The sequence below is a fragment of the Puma concolor genome, chromosome E4 (assembly GCF_028749965.1).
Source record: "Puma concolor isolate L17-30 chromosome E4, mPumCon1.1.hap2, whole genome shotgun sequence".
NCBI classification, from domain to species: Eukaryota; Metazoa; Chordata; class Mammalia; order Carnivora; family Felidae; genus Puma; species Puma concolor.
This window is the reverse complement of record NC_141683.1, coordinates 39,709,167-39,725,765: the sequence shown is the minus strand read 5'-3', so window position 1 is coordinate 39,725,765 and position 16,599 is coordinate 39,709,167. Positions and strand designations below refer to the sequence as shown.

Here is a 16,599-nt window from a genome sequence, read left to right as displayed (position 1 = left end):
TCAGCAAAAAGAGCTAAAGAAAACACAAAATGAAACATAAGACCTACCTGAGAGACATCATCAAGTTGAGGTTTTCCATAAAGGCTAGAGAGACTCTCTGCTCGCATTAGATATTCTGCTGTTCTTCTCTTCACAGCTTCTCGACGGGTAGGGCTTGACTCTCCTAAAAGGAGAAAACAAGGACAGGGCACGCGAAAAATAAACTTTCATTTATCCAACCTGAAAATTAACTTTCTTTGACCCAGTTCACCACTTGTTCACCTTTTTTTTTATTGGTTATTTATTTTTGATAGAGAAAGAGTGTGAGTGGGGGAGGGGCAGAGAGAGGGGGAGACACAATCCGAAGCAGGCTCCAGGCTCTGAGCTGTCAGCACAGAGCTGGACGTGGGGCTCGAACCCACAAACCGTGAGATCATGACCTGAGCTGAAGTTGGACGCTTAACCAACTGAGCCACCCAGGCTCCCCAGCTACTTGTTCTCATTTCTAACTAAAAAGAAGAGAGATTCAAAGTTGGAACAGACATCAAAGTTATTAGTATCAGCAAGGTCTCAATATTACCACTATAAATTTGATTTATCCAAATTCTGAAATTTTCCTATTAAAATATATAGAGAGAACCTGATACCTTCTATAGGAGGAGTTGATATATAAGAAATGTAGTATAAAAAGCTCTGCATACAGAAGACTAGCCTAGTCCAGGTACTATGCAATTGCCCAACCCAACACACTGGAACTAAGTGCAACAGATGTTTAATAAGAGTCATGACATGGATATGATATGCTGCCCAAGTAGCAAGAAACTGGAGAATAAAATCATTTAGGGTAACTCTGAATTCACTCTGATTTTTGTAAGCTTCATGTTTTTTCATTAACAACAAACTGTCACCCACATTACAACTGAAAGTAAGAATGTAACTGAAATGTGTATGTTAACTAGCTGGAATTAAAATAAAGACTTTAAAAAAAGAAAAAAAGGAAGAATGTAATTGAAATCCCTGTAATATACAATTATATGAAAATGAACAAGTCATTTACCCTGTCTGGCTCTCAGTTTCTCTAAACAAAGCGTATTCAAAATGGCCTCCAGAATACTCAAGACTTCAAAACACAGGTGGCCCAGCCCATGAAGTTCTGGGCTCTCTCTTCTCCAGAGCAGGACAATCCTATGCTCTTATCCATCTTATATACCTGTGATACATTTCATTTGAAGAAACGATTCCATGACTGAAAGTTAAAACATTTGAAAAACCACTGTAGTATACAATCTCTAAGGCTCCTTTCATAAATAATATTCTATATTTTCACGACTCATTTTTATCTAAGCACTTCATACACAGTACTTTTTTTTATAATTCACTCTATGCATCTTCTGAATGAAGTTAACCAAAAAGCAAGTATCATACAGTGGAAAGCACCCTTGATTACATTCTAGAAACCCTGGTTATCTAAATTCTGGCTCTGCCTCCCTAGTCATGTGACCGATGATACATCATACTTCAACTCTCTGACCCTCTTCCTCATTCTCTAAAATGGAAACATATACTTCAAATGACTGCAGAGATTAAAGGAGACAATATACATAAAAGATACTACAACAAAGACAGCTGTATATAGGAAGCACTAAATTGTAAAGGTTTTTGATCTTGGTTTTTCTCTAAACCAAGTCCTACAAAATAATGTTTCTGTTTTGCTGAAGTGAACTGAACTGAATTACAGTAAAGCAGGCATTCTTCCCCAAAAGATGACAACTAGAAAAACCTTATTTCTGCCTGGAATAGCATCTTCTATTTCTTCTGAGAAATGCTCCCTTCTCGCCTTCGTAGCCCTTCACCTTCAGCCACCACTACCATCACTTAACGGGGTGGTCTGAATGAAAACTGCTAGTGTGCTTCAGATCTCAGCCCTTCTGTCCCTTATTACTACATAGTCAAGGGTGAGCCCTCTGTCACAAGCTGAGCCAATCACAAAATCCCGCCCTCTTGGCCACAGGTGGAGAAGGGAGGAATTGGCCCAACACAAACTGGGCCAATCAGTCCCTCTTTGCTATTGACGCTGGAAATAAGAGGACTGGGAACTGCCAACAGCCACAGTCTCTGCCAATGCGCTAAGAGCCAATCAGAAAGAAGGAATTTAACAGAGGGAAGCAGTTATGAGAGACAAAAAAAGGAATCCTGGTGCGACTGGGGTCCCAGATTTCAGCCAAACCTACATTCCTGCCATTCTTTGCCTACTAGAGTTCAAATGTGGATTTTCTCGCATGCAAACTGAAGAATCCAGACTGAATAGAGCCCTCAAAGGAAACCGGCAACAGAGTTGGGGGTGCTGTTTTGCTTAAAAACCTTCCTTTCACAGCTTTTACATGACTGTTCCATCTCTTCTCTCCTTTATGAATACTTCAAAACTGTAACTAGTCTTGGGGGCTGGGGGGTGGGGGGGAATCTCTATTGCTTTTTAACTATGGAACAGTCTACATTTATTAACTCTCCAACACCTCAAACTTCAATTAAAATTAAAATTTTTAAATTTCAATATGATCCCTCTCTGTCCTTAAAATGTATTTAATTTCTAAACTCAAGCTTTTATTTTTATATAATCTATCTGTGAAAGCTACCTAAGCAATTGAAATATGTTGTGAAGGTAAAATGTGCCACAGAAATGAGAAACATTTACTATTTCTACACATTACTCATCCTTTAGTTTTGAGTTTACCTTTCATGGACTTAGTCTAACGGCTGCTCCCATTATCATTAGAGTTTCTCATATCAGGTTATACCTTTTCATGCCCTAATTTAGATCCCTCATTTAAAATTTCTTATTCATCGTAGGCTAAGGTGTAACGGAAACTATGGCAATTTATTTAATGCAGTGTGCTTACAAGCGTTAATACAACCTCAAAATTTGTTTTCGTCCCAAAAAATCAATTCGTTTCCCAAAATAATTTGAAATTCAAAAATGCCAAGGCTGTGGAGCACCTAATGCAAGCTGGAGTTAAAACCATATTTTGTAATCAAATCATTGTTTTTTAAACTTTTGGTGCCTCTGCTGCTTTCTAGGCAGTCTCCATAGTAACAGAGAAACAAAACCGGAAGCCAGCAGTTGAAATGGACTCCTGCTGCTGATAGTGGTTCCGCTTCCATGGAAACAACAATGGAGTGATGGAATACTGGAAGGCTTTTTAAATGTAACCTTAAATATACATACTATGCCTCCTTCCTTACCAGCCCCTTAAAACTAGGTCACAAGCACTGCTGCTCAACAGCGGCAGCCAAGGATGAAAATCACCTCTTGCGCATTTTTACTGCTGGACACTTACTGAGGTTTGTGAGTACGAGGAAGAAAAGATTAATCTATAGATTTCTGGAATAATTTTAACTGATCAAAGTATTGATAAGTATGACTTGAAACAGATTTTAACTGATTAAAAATTTTAAGTAGACCCTAACCCTAATTTCTTAAGCTTCCTGTTAAGACACAAACACAGCCCATAATGATTATGTTTCCAGGAAAACCAAGTTATCTGAAATTCAACTTTTAATCCCATTATAGGTCATGCAGCTATTACCTCTTCAGTATTATATCCAGGTAGACACTTACTAAATGCATTTCTTTTTTTTTTTTTTTTTTTTTTTTTTAGAGAAACAGTGCATGCGTGCACGTAGAGGAGGAGCAGAGAGCGAGGGAGGGAGAGAATCTTAAGCAGGCTCCACACTCAGCACAGAGCCCAATGATGCAGGACTCCATCTCACGATCATGACCTGAGCCGAAATCAAGAGGGAGACAGACGCTTAACTGATTGAGCCACCCAGCAAATGCTTTTAAAAATGGATACATATTTTACATTCTACTTAAGGATAAACCAGTACCTTCAATAAGTTTCTCTACATTTCTATTAATTTCAGATACAGTAAGAATTTCCACTGGGCTCTGGCATCGAAAAGAGAAAACCTACTCCCCTTATTTACTACCCTTTATGTCAAAAAGTCCCACTGTGCCAAAAACATGTGTTACGTATACTGTGTCAACCTGGACTTCTTCACCTTACCAATTTCTGATCAGGAGAGAGGATGGGGATAGGGTGATTACAGAGTCTGATCTGTGAAAGAATCGGGTGTAGCTGAATAGAAATGAGGAGAAAGTCCAAAGTTGTTCTTGACATTTTTAGAAACGCTGGACTGCCTGGCCTGCATTTCTCAGAGCACCAACTCTGACTTGCTACTAAGTTTTATAGAAGGCACAGTCTACACATAACGGAATCACAAAATTCTAATTTATTCAAGAAGCCATCACTACTTGGCATTCCTTTCATTACATCGAATTCTATTTACAAGAGATATGTTACCTTCCTGACACAGCTAAGAAATTAAGGCTCAGGGATGTGGAATGTCTTTCTGAGTTAAAAAGTTAATATGAGAGACTAAAACTGAAACCAGGTCTTATGATACCACACTTCGGGTGACTGAATTTGAAGTGGATTGTGCTACTGTTACTGAGTAGAACAAGAAAAATACAGAGCACGGGACAAGTACCAGTGAGTATGGGAACACAGAGGATGAGAAAATAAGCATGAGGAGTTGAGACAGGAGCCTATCAGACAACACAGCAGAGGAGAATCAGACAGAAAGAGACTGGAAATGACAGACAAGGACACACGAAAATTAGAGCTACAAAGAGGTATACATTTCACACAGTGTGCAAGAGAATGGGCCTTTCTGAGAAAAAGCGGTCTCTCAAAACATCCTTGTTACCCAAGGATTTCTTTGGAAAACACAGGTGTTTTCTCCTTTACCCATAAAAAATAATAATAGTAATAATAAAATAAAATAAAAAGACATTATTATTCACAGCACTAGTGAAAATCAGCTTCACAAACCAGAATAAAAAGTAGTTCTTCCAAGTCTGTTATTCTGCCCTTAGTCACCAAAAAGAATATAGCTAATGCCTCACTGGTTCAACAAAAGAAAATCAATGCTGAAGGAAAAACTGGCCATGTTAGACTATTTGGAAGACAGTATGCCTACATCTGTATTTCACGGAAAATCTTAAGGGATTTTTAAGACTATTTGAACTATACTTGATTTTTGCCACACACACGGACTTTAATCCTCACATAAGACCCTACTTTAGGCACATCTTATATTCTTATCTCTGTTTCTCTACTCCAACAAACACTCTCCAGTAACCCCTATGCCACTATATTCTTGGTCAAACATGCCTGATTTTTACTCAGATTTATTACATTAGAAAGAACATTCAAATCATCCTGGCTTTAAGGGAATGAGTTTTTGTTTATTGGTGCTTCCCTTTTTTTTTCTTTTACTTTTTTCTTTTTTTTAATGTAACAACTTTAGTAGCAAAAAGAATACGATGGCCTTGGTGGTTATAGTTGCCTTTTTTTTTTTTTTTTTAGTGCTGATTTATTATAGTTAATGGGTTTTTTTGTTCTTCTCAGGTATAGCCTACCATTTCTGACTTATGCTAAGTGTTCTGACAACAAAAGGCAACCTTGAGAAAAACAGTAATTTATGGTTCTACATGTCTACCACAACTGGGGCCATCAGCCTTTCCACATATAACAAAACCGGGTCACAGTCAGGGAATCTGCTTCCCATTTGCATTTAACCAACTCCATATTAATGTCTTTTCAAAACCAAGTGTTATGTGACCCCAAAAGTCCAAAGAGTCACCAAAGAATAGTAAAAGCAAAAGTGATAATAATATTCATGTCCAGGCATTGCCTCAATTAGGACTCCTTTCAGTGTTGCTTAGTAGTTTTTCTATCAGTTAATACTGAATGAAAACTAACACATCATTAGATCATAGAGTGTTAAATGCCTACAGAGACAGTCTTCTACATTCAACTATTTCCTTCCTGTTCCCTAATCCATTTTTTGTTTTGCATTTTAAAGGGGAGTGCCCAAAAAACTAGTCAATCCCCTCAAAACAACATCACCTGGCCAGTCTCTTTATGACAATAAATTCTTGTCTAGATAGACAGATAGACAGACAGACAGACAGACAGATAGTCAATCCCTAAGTGTCCCTTATGCTGTTATCCATGGCTTCTAAAAGATTAAGATAAAAAGTTTAAAAAGAGCTTGAGATACCCTGAAGGAAAAGGAATGAAGAATTAAAACTTAGGAGCTAAAATTTTGCCTTCTGAGATGGAATAAAAATAAGGGGAAATATGGAAATGAAACTCCACATAGACTAAGAATTGTTTATCTACTATACTAGTAAATACGAAAGTCCCCCAAGCCCCACAAAGGCTTTTGCTCATTTCTTTCACCGGCTCTAAGTGAGACATCTTAAGAAGTGGTAAATCCATGGAGGACTCCAACAAACTGTTTTCTTGATATCATGACGTTGGATCACATATTTTCCTTTAAGATGATGTAAAGCAATCAGCAGAATTGCTGATTATAAGCAGTTAATTCTTCTGAATCCTAGAAGTTTCACAGACTCCTTAAATGCATCCCCACCTTAAAAAATTAAACTACTAGTGTATATCAGAATTAGACAGACTCCATTCCATTTCCAGATTTATTTAACATGAAGATATTTATCTCCACATTTAAACAATTCAGACTGTGCCAAGTGACACTCCCACAGTGTATCACATTTGAAGCCCATTTCAGGATAACAAAGAAACTCCTCCCCAACAAGTAAGAACATACATATTCCTGTCCCTCCTATCCTCTTCAGAAGGCAAAATGCCTACTAGTTACTGAGCATCTAGTTCCAGACACAGTTATCTCAATGTTTACAGTCATTTCAATGTTATCACAGAACATCACATATAGAAGACCCTCAATAATATTTTGTTAAATAAATGAATGGGAAAGCAAATGAATGAAGCAAATGAATGAATGAAGTATTTGCACCAATACTACCTGGTCTGATAACAATGCCTTCATGCCTAGAGATATTCTAATTACCTCTTTCTATAACTGAATGCCTTTCTCTAACTTAACTAGTTACAGTATATGTATTTCAGAAAATATCATCTATAATTATTGTCTTCATCATCTATGCAGGTGAAATCATACAAAAGGAATATGGAGGAACATGGTGTAGAAGTGGCATGATTGGACTAAAAGGACAATCTACTTTAATTTTATGAAAAATTGTCATGACAGCATCATTGAGAGAAACACAAGCACAGATACTCTACATAATTTTAAACCACTATGTAAAACAGAATGAAGTCTATGAACTTTTTATTGTTTGACAATTACAATTTGGGAAAATCTGTTTCTTAACAGTTTATAAAAGTACAAATGCCTGCATAACGACCTGGTTATTTTTCAAATGAAAAACACTTTGAGACCACTAATGACAAAACAGTAAGCTCACGAGAAAAAACAGATTTACATTTTCAAAACTTCCTATAAGAGAATAGATAAACTGAACTTCTGTGTAATTTACATAAGACTCAATATTTAACTATTACGATTAACTAAGCTGTAAGTTCAATAAAACTATGTAACTCAAGTAATCATGAAATAATGATCCACTGTTTCTCAAAGTGCCTAACTGCTAGTACTGAAATAAATGAAATAAATGAATAAATGCCAGTAGTTTTTCCACTTAGGATTTTTTAGTTTTGTTCAGATTCATAGATATCTGGGGTGCCTGGATGGCTCAGTCAGTTAAGCCTCTGACTCTTGATTTCGGCTCAGGCCACGATCTCACAGTTCATGGGTTAGAGCCCTCCACCGGGCCCTGTGCTGACAGTAGGGAGCCTACTTGAGATTCTCTCTCTCCCTCTCTCTCTGACCCTCCCTTGCTTGCGCACGCTCTCTTTCTCTCTCTCTCAAAATAAATAAACTTTAAAAACATTGTTTTTAATTATAAAACGTAAAATACTCATAGATATCTATACTTCTTCTGACCAGAATTAGGCCTTTTCCAGTAATCACAGGAATTAAAATCAACCCTCTCATTTTAATGTTTTTAAACTGTGTTGCTAAAGATATAAAAATGTGAGAATACTGATGACCGAGACCATCTAATAAAAAACCCTTCGAGAATCCTCATCTCTCTCTCTGCTTTTGCAATAGAGCAGCTGTGCCTCACACAGATTCACATGAATGAAAATATTTAGACGAGAAACCACCCACTTAGTTTATTTTCCATACGACTTTCCTGTAATTATTTTGTAAACTGTTCACACAACAATACATAAAAACATCTGCAAAAACAGGTAATTAATGTGTCAAGCCAAACTAATGCATTTTTTATGGTGTCCATGCTTCGTCAACTGTAATTATAACTCTTTTTTAAGCAAATGATGATGTGTTTGTTGCAATCTGCAAGTGGTTATTTTAGATGCTCTGTTTACCGTTCATACAATCTGAATATAAAACTCCACAGCTACTTTACCCTATATCAATGTTTTACCTAGCTTTTTGCAGAAGCAGGAGAGTGGTTCTCTTTTCCAAGCTATAATTTCCAGTAAACAGTTTTGTCATTAAAACATAAAACTCTCAACAGGAAAGTTGATACCAAAATACCCAACAATTCAAGAAACATATGACAGAAAATGATTCACCCAGACTTTCTTCCTGCAGTTGTAAACCTATGGGAATTATAGCACTTTATGCCCATCAGCTTGCAGGATACTAAGCCTCCTGTATATGACAGGTTTGGAAGGTTTGCTATTGCTTTTAATGTATAATATCCATTCCATCTAGACCCACCAGACACATGTATCTGACATGAGACCGACAAATGAAGAACCAAATCCTGCCCAAAGTATATTGTTTTGTATCCATATGCTTTGGTTCTACTAAAGGGAAGGTCATGTTCATTATTATTATTATTATTATTATTATTATTATTACTACTACTACTACTATGTACTAACATCGCATACCAATCATCATCCTCAGACAGCCATTCCTTAAGGCCCAAGGTTTCTATTCTATAAAGTTCTGTTTCCAGAACCAATAAAATCTAAAATGAAGGAAGAAGCACAACCCTTTAATATTTTGGTAAGGTCCTTTTTCTTTTTAAAAAAGGCAATTTTTAGGGGTACCTGGTGGCTCGGTTGAGCGTCTGACTTCAGCTCAGGTCATGATCTCACGGTCCACGAGTTCGAGCCCCACATCAGGCTCTGTGCTGACAGCTCAGAGCCTGGAGCCTGCTTTGGAGTCTGTGTCTCTGTCTCTCTCTCTCTCTCTCTGCCCTTCCCCTTCCTGCTCACATTCTGTTGCACTCTCTCAAAAATAAACATTTAAAAATTTTTTAAAAAACAAAGAATTAAAAAATTAATAATAAAATTAAAAAAACCAAATAGCAAAATGGCAAGCATAAGTCTAACTACATTATTAAGTATGTTAAATGTATATGGATTAAAAATGCCAATGAAAAAGCAGAGATTATACGGCTAAATTTTTTTTAAAAAAAGATCCAATTGTATCCTGTTTACAGGAGATGTATTTTGATTCAAAAAAACAAACATATTAAAAGTAAATAACTTGGGGCACATGGGTGGCTCAGTCGGTTAAGCATCAGACTCAATTTCAGCTCAGGTCATGATCTCACAGATTCGTGAGTTAGAGCGCTGTGTTGGGCTCTGTGCTGGCAGTGTGGAGCCTGCTTGGGATTCTCAATCTCTCCCTCTCTCTCTCTCTCTGCCCCTCCCCTTATTGCACTGCCTCTGTCTCTCTCAAAATAAATAAAATTTTTTAAAAAAGAAAAAAAGTAAATAGTAATATCCAACAAAACAGATGTTAAGAAAAATGAATGTTACTAGAGACAAAAACACTTTATAATGTTAAAAGTTAGTCAGAAAGATACAACCGGGGGCGCCTGGGTGGCTTGGTCGGTTAAGCGTCCGACTTCGGCTCAGGTCACGATCTCGCGGTCAGTGGGTTCGAGCCCCGCGTTGGGCTCTGTGCTGACGGCTCAGAGCCTGGAGCCTGTTTCAGATTCTGTGTCTCCCTCTCTCTGTGACCCTCCCCCGTTCATGCTCTGTCTCTCTCTGTCTCAAAAATAAATAAACGTTAAAAAAAAAAAATTAAAAAAAAAAAAAAATACAACCGTTATAAACATGCATGCATCTAATAAAAGTCCTAAAACAGATGAAGCAAAAACAGAAATAGAAGGAGAATTTCAAGTTGAATAAAAATACAAGCAACATAATCAAAATTTATGAGATGCAGCAAAAGCAGTGCTTAGAAGGACTTTATAGCTTTAACGACCTATGTTGAAAAGATTGCAAATCAATAACCTAAGCTTTCACCTCTTAAGAGAAATAATTCTAAACAATGAAGAGTGAAATACACAAAAAGAAAGCAGGAGAAGCAGAAACTAATGAAATAGAAGAGTAAAAAATAGAAGACAAACAAAAATAAAAGTTGGTTCTTTGAAAAGTTCTGATTGACATTTATCTAGACCAAAAAAAAAAAAACAAACCCAAAACAAAACAAAAACAAAAAGACACCACAATCAAAATAATGAACACATCCATCACTCTCAATTAACATTTTTTTTAAGTAGGTTCCACGCCCAAGGTGGAACTTGAACTCAGGACCCCAAGATCAAGAGTCACATGTTCTACTGACTCAGCCAGCCAGGCACTCCTCATTTGACAATTTTTTGTTTTGCCTTCATTTTTTAAATACACTTTCATTGGGTACAGAATTCACTTGATAGGCTTTTTTTCTCTATGCATGTTAAAGGTGTTAATCAATAGTTTGCATTGTTTCTAACAAGAAACCTGACATCATTCTCATCTTTGTTCTTCTACATGTCTTTTGTTCTGCCTGCTTTTAATTTTAAGATTTTCTCCTTAATGCTGGTTTAGAGCGATTTGATTAAAATGTGCCCTAATGTAGGTTTTCATGTTTCTTATGCCTGGGGTATGTTGGGTCTCATGGAATATTTTCATCAAATTTGGAAAGCTTCCAGCCATTATTCATTCCAATAATATCCAGTCTCCCTCTTTCCCTCCCTTTTTAGGGGTTCCAATTACATGGAGAAAAGTTGTGCTATAGCTTACTGATGTTATAATAATTTTTGATTGATTTTTTTCATCTCCATTTCATTTTTGATAGTATCTATTGCCATGTCTTCCAATTCATTAATCCTTTCTTCTGCAATATCTAATCTGACACTAATCTCATTTCTTGTATTTTTTATTTCCCATACTGTAGCATTCACCTCTAGAAGTTCAATTTGGGTCTTTTGTAAATCTTCCATTGCTCTACTTAACTCCATATAATGAACACATTTCCATTAAGTTTTAAAGTCCTCATCCTTCCTTCCCTTCTAATGTGTGTCAATTCTGAGTGGGTTCTGAATGATTATTTTCCTCACTACAAGTCAAATTTTTCCTGTTTCTTTGAATGAACGGTAAGTTCTTAAAAGATGCCAGACATTGTGTATTTACCTTATTAGGTGGTAGATACTTTCTTATTTCTACAAATATTATTGATTTTTTTCCTCACTACAGGTCAAATTTTTCCTATTTCTTTGAATAAACGGTAAGTTTTTAAAGATGCCAGATATTGTGGATTTACATTATTGTGTGGTAGATACTTTCTTATTCCTACAAATACTGTTAAGCTTTGTTCTGGAATACAGTTATGATTCTTGGAAGCAGTCTGATCCTTTTAGGTCTTGTTTCTAAGATTTGTTAGGGTGGGTCTGGAGCAAACTATTTCACACTAACGGGGTAAGACTCTTGAATAGTCTACCCAATGCCCCATGAAACAGATTTTCAAGATGACTTGTTAGGAAAAGACACTATTCCCAGCCCTGTGTGAGCACCCACAATGTTTCCCCTAATTCTTTCAATGGATCTTTCTCTGGCCCTGGGTAGTTTCTCCTGGCCAAGCACTGATCACTACTCTGTTAAGTATTCCAAGGGATACTCTGCAAATCTCTGTAGAGCCATCTCCTCTCTAGATAAAACACTAGACATCAGACAATGACCCAATAAGGCCTTCCTGCTAACTCTGCCTTGGCCTTGCTGGATTCAGCCCCATCTCCTCAACTTAGAGGTTTTGACCCAATTCATCTGCCTTCCTTCTTCCTTAGCTACAACCTAGAAACTCAAGACAGTAAGCTAGGCAATCATCAAAGCTCACCTTATCTGTTTTCTATCTCTCAGAAACCACTGTCCTTCGCTGTCTAATATCCAGTGACTTGAAAACCACCGTTACATATACTTTGTTTGGTTTTTTAGTTGCTTCAATAAGAAGGGTGAATACTGCTTCTGTTACCTACCTTGGCCAGCAGTGGAAGTCCTAATTTGTTTGCTTGTTTTTTTTGTTTTGTTTTTATCCCCTTCACCTATTTCACTCATTCCCCAACCCACCTTCCCTCTGGTAACCATCTGTTTGTCCTCTATATTAAAAGTCTGGGTTTTTAGTTTGTCTCCTTTTTTTTTTTTTCTTTTTCATTTGTTTCATTTCTTAAATCCCACATATGAGTCAGTGGAAGTCTTAGTTTTAATGTGGCTACTGGAAATTTTTTTAAATTACATATGTGTCACATTACATTTCTAGTATACAACTTTACATAGTCACTGAAATTACATAATGTTGAAATCACCTAAGAAAGTAGGGTAAGAAGGCTAAGCAAGTTGACAATGAAGTCTCAATAAACTTCTACTTATTTTTTTTTAAGTTTATTTATTTTGAGAGAGCAAGGGGGAATGGGGTAGAAAGAGAGGGAGACATAGGATCCAAAGCGGGCTCTGTGCCGACAGAAGACAGCCTGATGTGGGGCTTGAATTCACAAACCGTGAGATCATGACCTGAGCCAAAGTCAGACCCTTAACCGATTGAGCTACCAGGCACCCCTAAACTTCAACATTTAAAGGTCAAGTGGGGAAGAAGGAGCTGGCAAAGTGGACTTAGAAAGGTTAACCTAAGAATTAGAGAACTAACTAAGAAAAGTGTGGTATCATTGGAATAACAGAAGTTTTAGGAAAGCAGAGGTTGGATGAAATAGTCACTGAAGAGTTAACAAAAGAACGTTAAGGGTAAGTAACATTATTGAGAGTCCAGTTAAGATTAATAACAATGAATTCATTTTGGTTATCTATCTGTCCAGAGTGTGTGGCTTCTAATAGCACTCAGCTAGTTGCCCAGTTGTCTGCCTCTGTAAGCCAGAAACAAGGGAAACATGGATACTTGAAAGCAAATGGATAAATTAATCCTGGGGTTTTGCCAGGTACGTATGATAAAAGATCAGAAGTAAGGAAGATTAAGGTATCTACCGTAAGACTTTCTGATAAAAATGGATCATGAAAACTAATAAGATAGAGAAATGGAAGACAGCTGAGAGATACTAAAAAGAAAAATGGAGGAAAGTATAAAGTAATGGCACTTTTTAAATTGTTTATTTACCACTCTCTCCCCTTCGACAACTTATAAGCTGCTTGTCGATTTTAGTGAACATTAACAGTCATCCATTAAAGTTTTGTTGAATGGAACAGAATTGACCTGACTTTCTAGATCACACAAGACAAAGTCTACAGTCTATTTCCTATATTACTGGGTCACTTCATTTAAAGGGATTATTACCATGTCACATCTATGCCTCTCCTTATCATTCTTTCTCATTTTGCTTCTTGTTGCCTGGGCAAAACTGAGTCTTTCATTACTAGTTCAAGTCAGGGCATTGCCCCCTTCCCTGCAAACACCAAACCAATTAATAAAAAATTCAATTTGGAGTTCTTTGTTTCCAATTTCTGCTTTTATTTGTCCCAGGTACTCAAAGTCTTTGTTCTTTATTGTCCTACAGTGTACTTTTCTTTTGTAGGGTAATGGGCTTTCACTGATCGGACTCAATCAAGATTACTATTTTATAACATGACTGTACTTGTGTACCTTTTCACAAAAATAGGTATGTTTTCATTAGTCACAGAATAATTTAAAAACATCTAATACAGATGAAAAATCAATTTAATCACAAGTAGCTATGACTATTCTGTAATACAGAATGACTATTCTATAAGGATTGGTTAACTACCAAAAAGAAGACAGAGACTACTATACGATAATGTCCTACAAACAAAAGACAACAGCCATGAAACCCTCAAATAATTTTTGAATGTAGCAAGCATTTCCATTTCAAGGTACTATTTAAAATGATTAAATACGCAGGGTGACTTGGCCATAAAAAAAACTTCAACAAATCTCAAAAAAACTGAAGTTATTCAGACAAAGTTCTTTGAACACCATGGAATTAAGCTATAAATCAGTAACAAATAGATAACTAGGAAAGTCTCAATGCTGGGAAATTAAAGTGTATACTTATGATACACTTAGAAGTATATTACTGAGAAGTAATTCACAGGTGCAGCAGACAGACTAATGGGCCCCTAAAAATGGCCACGACCTAACCCAAGAACCTGTAAATATATTACTAAACTAGGCTAAAAGTGATTTTACAAATGTCATTAAGGTTAAGAATCTTGATGGGGCAATTATCCCGGATTATCAGGATAGGCCTAACCAAATCACGTGGGTCCTTAAAATCAGATAACCTTCCCTTGCTGAGGATCAGGCTGAGATGTTCCTAGGAAAGAATGGTCAAAGGGATAGAACACTGCTGATTTAGAAGATGGAGGAAGGCATGCAGGCAGCCTCTAGAGGCTGGAAAAGGCAGAGTTAACATATTCTCCCCTAAAGTCTCTGGAAAGGAATACAGTGCTGCCCATACCTTGATTTTAACTCAGTAAGATTCATTTCGGATTTCTAACCTACAAAACCATAAAATAATGTATTATAAATCTGCGGTAATTTGTTACAGCAGCAATAGAAAACCATGGGACAACGAAAAAATCAAAACAAAATAAAAAATATTTTGAACTGATAATAATGAAGATATGACATATCTAAACTATGGAATGTGGCTAAAGCAGTACTTAGTGGGAAACTGATCATCTTAAACATATATAGAAAAAAAGGCCAAAACTCAGAGATGTAGGCTCCTAACTCAAAAAATAAAAGTCAGACCTAAAGTTAAGTAGGAGAGAAATAAATAGAAATCCATAAAATAGAAAACTAACATCCAATAGTATAAATAAATAAATATTCTAACATTAATAAAACTGATAAATCCTTAATGTGAGTAAGAAAATATAATAAATCACCAATATCAGGAAAGATCCAACAGACATTAAAAAGATAAAAAGATACTATAAATAATTCTACAATCAATAAATTTGAGGGTAATGCCAAAAGCAAAGGCAACAAAAAGTAAAAATAAACAAGTGGGACATCAAACTAGGAAGCTTCTGCACAGTAAAGGAAACCATCAACAAAATGAAAAGGCAGCCTACCAAATGGGAGAAAAAATTTGCAAACCATGTATCTGATAAAGGATTAATAGCCAAAATACTTAAGGTACTCATCCAACTCAATAACAAAAAAAAAGGAAGAAAAAGAAAGAAAGAAAGAAAGAAAGAAAGAAAGAAAGAAAGAAAGAAAGAAAGAAAAGAAAAGAAAAAAAGATTTAAAAAGAGCAGAGAATATAGACAGACATTTTTTCCAAAGACATACAGATGGCCAACAGATAACATGAAAAGGTGCTCCAAACCATTAATCATCAGAAGTATGCAAATCAAAACCACAATGAGAAATCACCTCACACCTGTTAGAATGGCTGTTCTCAAAAAGAGGAGAGATAAGAGGAGTTTGCAAAGATGCAGAGAACAGGAAACCCTTGTGCCCTGTTGGTGGGAATGAATGTAAATTGGTACAGCTACTATGGAAAACAGTACGGAAGTTCCTCAAAAAATTAAAAATAGAACTACCGTATGTTCCAGCAATTCCACTTTCAGGTATTTATCCAAAGAAAACAGAAACACTAAAAAAGGTATCTGCAACCCCCATGTTCACTGAAGCATTGTTTATAGTAGCAAAAAAACACAAAGTGTCCATCAGTGGATAAATGGATAAAAAACATGTGGTACACACACACACATGCACACACACACACTCACTCACTCACAGGAATATTATTCAGCCATAAAAAAAAAAGGGAATATTGCCGATTTCAACAACATGGATGAACCTTGAAGGCACTATACTGCATGAAATAAGTTATACAGAGAAAGATAAATACTGTATGATCTCATTTATATGTGCAATTTATATGTGCAAAAAAACCAAAAGCTCATAGCTACAAAGAACAGACTTTTTGTGTGTTAACTAATTTAATATTTTATTATAAGAATTTTTATTATTTCCATTTTGCATGTGAGGAAACAGGCACAGCGATAGTGAATAACTTGCCTATGTTTTCACAGAACTCAGAATCATAATCTTCCTATTTTGATTAGGATTGCATTTAAGACAGTTTGTATTAGATGGGGTGCCTAGGTGGCTCAGTCAGTTAAGCATCTGACTTTGGCTCAGGTCATGATCTCACTGTTTGTGGGTTCAAGCCCCACGTCGGGCTCTGTGCTGATAACTCAGAGCCTGGAGCCTGCCTCAGATTCTCTCTCTTTCTCTCAAAAATAAGTAAAAACATTAACAATTTTTTTTAAAAGTTTGTATTAGAAAGGATCAACTTTTTTTTTTTAACCATATCTTCCCACTATGACCAGAGATAATAAAACCTGCCTTATCAGGTTA

At 36.3% G+C, this 16,599-nt stretch overlaps 1 protein-coding gene and 1 long non-coding RNA gene across 11 annotated transcripts in view; one reads left to right on the top strand and one right to left on the bottom strand.

Moving 5' to 3' along the window:
* Window positions 1-16,599, bottom strand: part of RPS6KC1 (ribosomal protein S6 kinase C1) — a 320,826-nt gene that overhangs the window by 231,974 nt on the left and 72,253 nt on the right. For all 10 annotated transcript variants that reach the window (XM_086694890.1, XM_086694889.1, XM_086694893.1 and 7 more), the window contains one exon: window positions 48-163. In XM_086694890.1, coding sequence (XP_086551016.1) covers window positions 48-163 — 116 coding nt within the window. The remainder of the gene's footprint in view (window positions 1-47; window positions 164-16,599) is intronic.
* LOC147572610 (uncharacterized) lies at window positions 3,754-7,575 on the top strand. The gene is made up of 3 exons (XR_015246464.1): window positions 3,754-4,672; window positions 5,451-5,583; window positions 7,036-7,575. It is a non-coding gene; the product is annotated as an uncharacterized LOC147572610 (long non-coding RNA).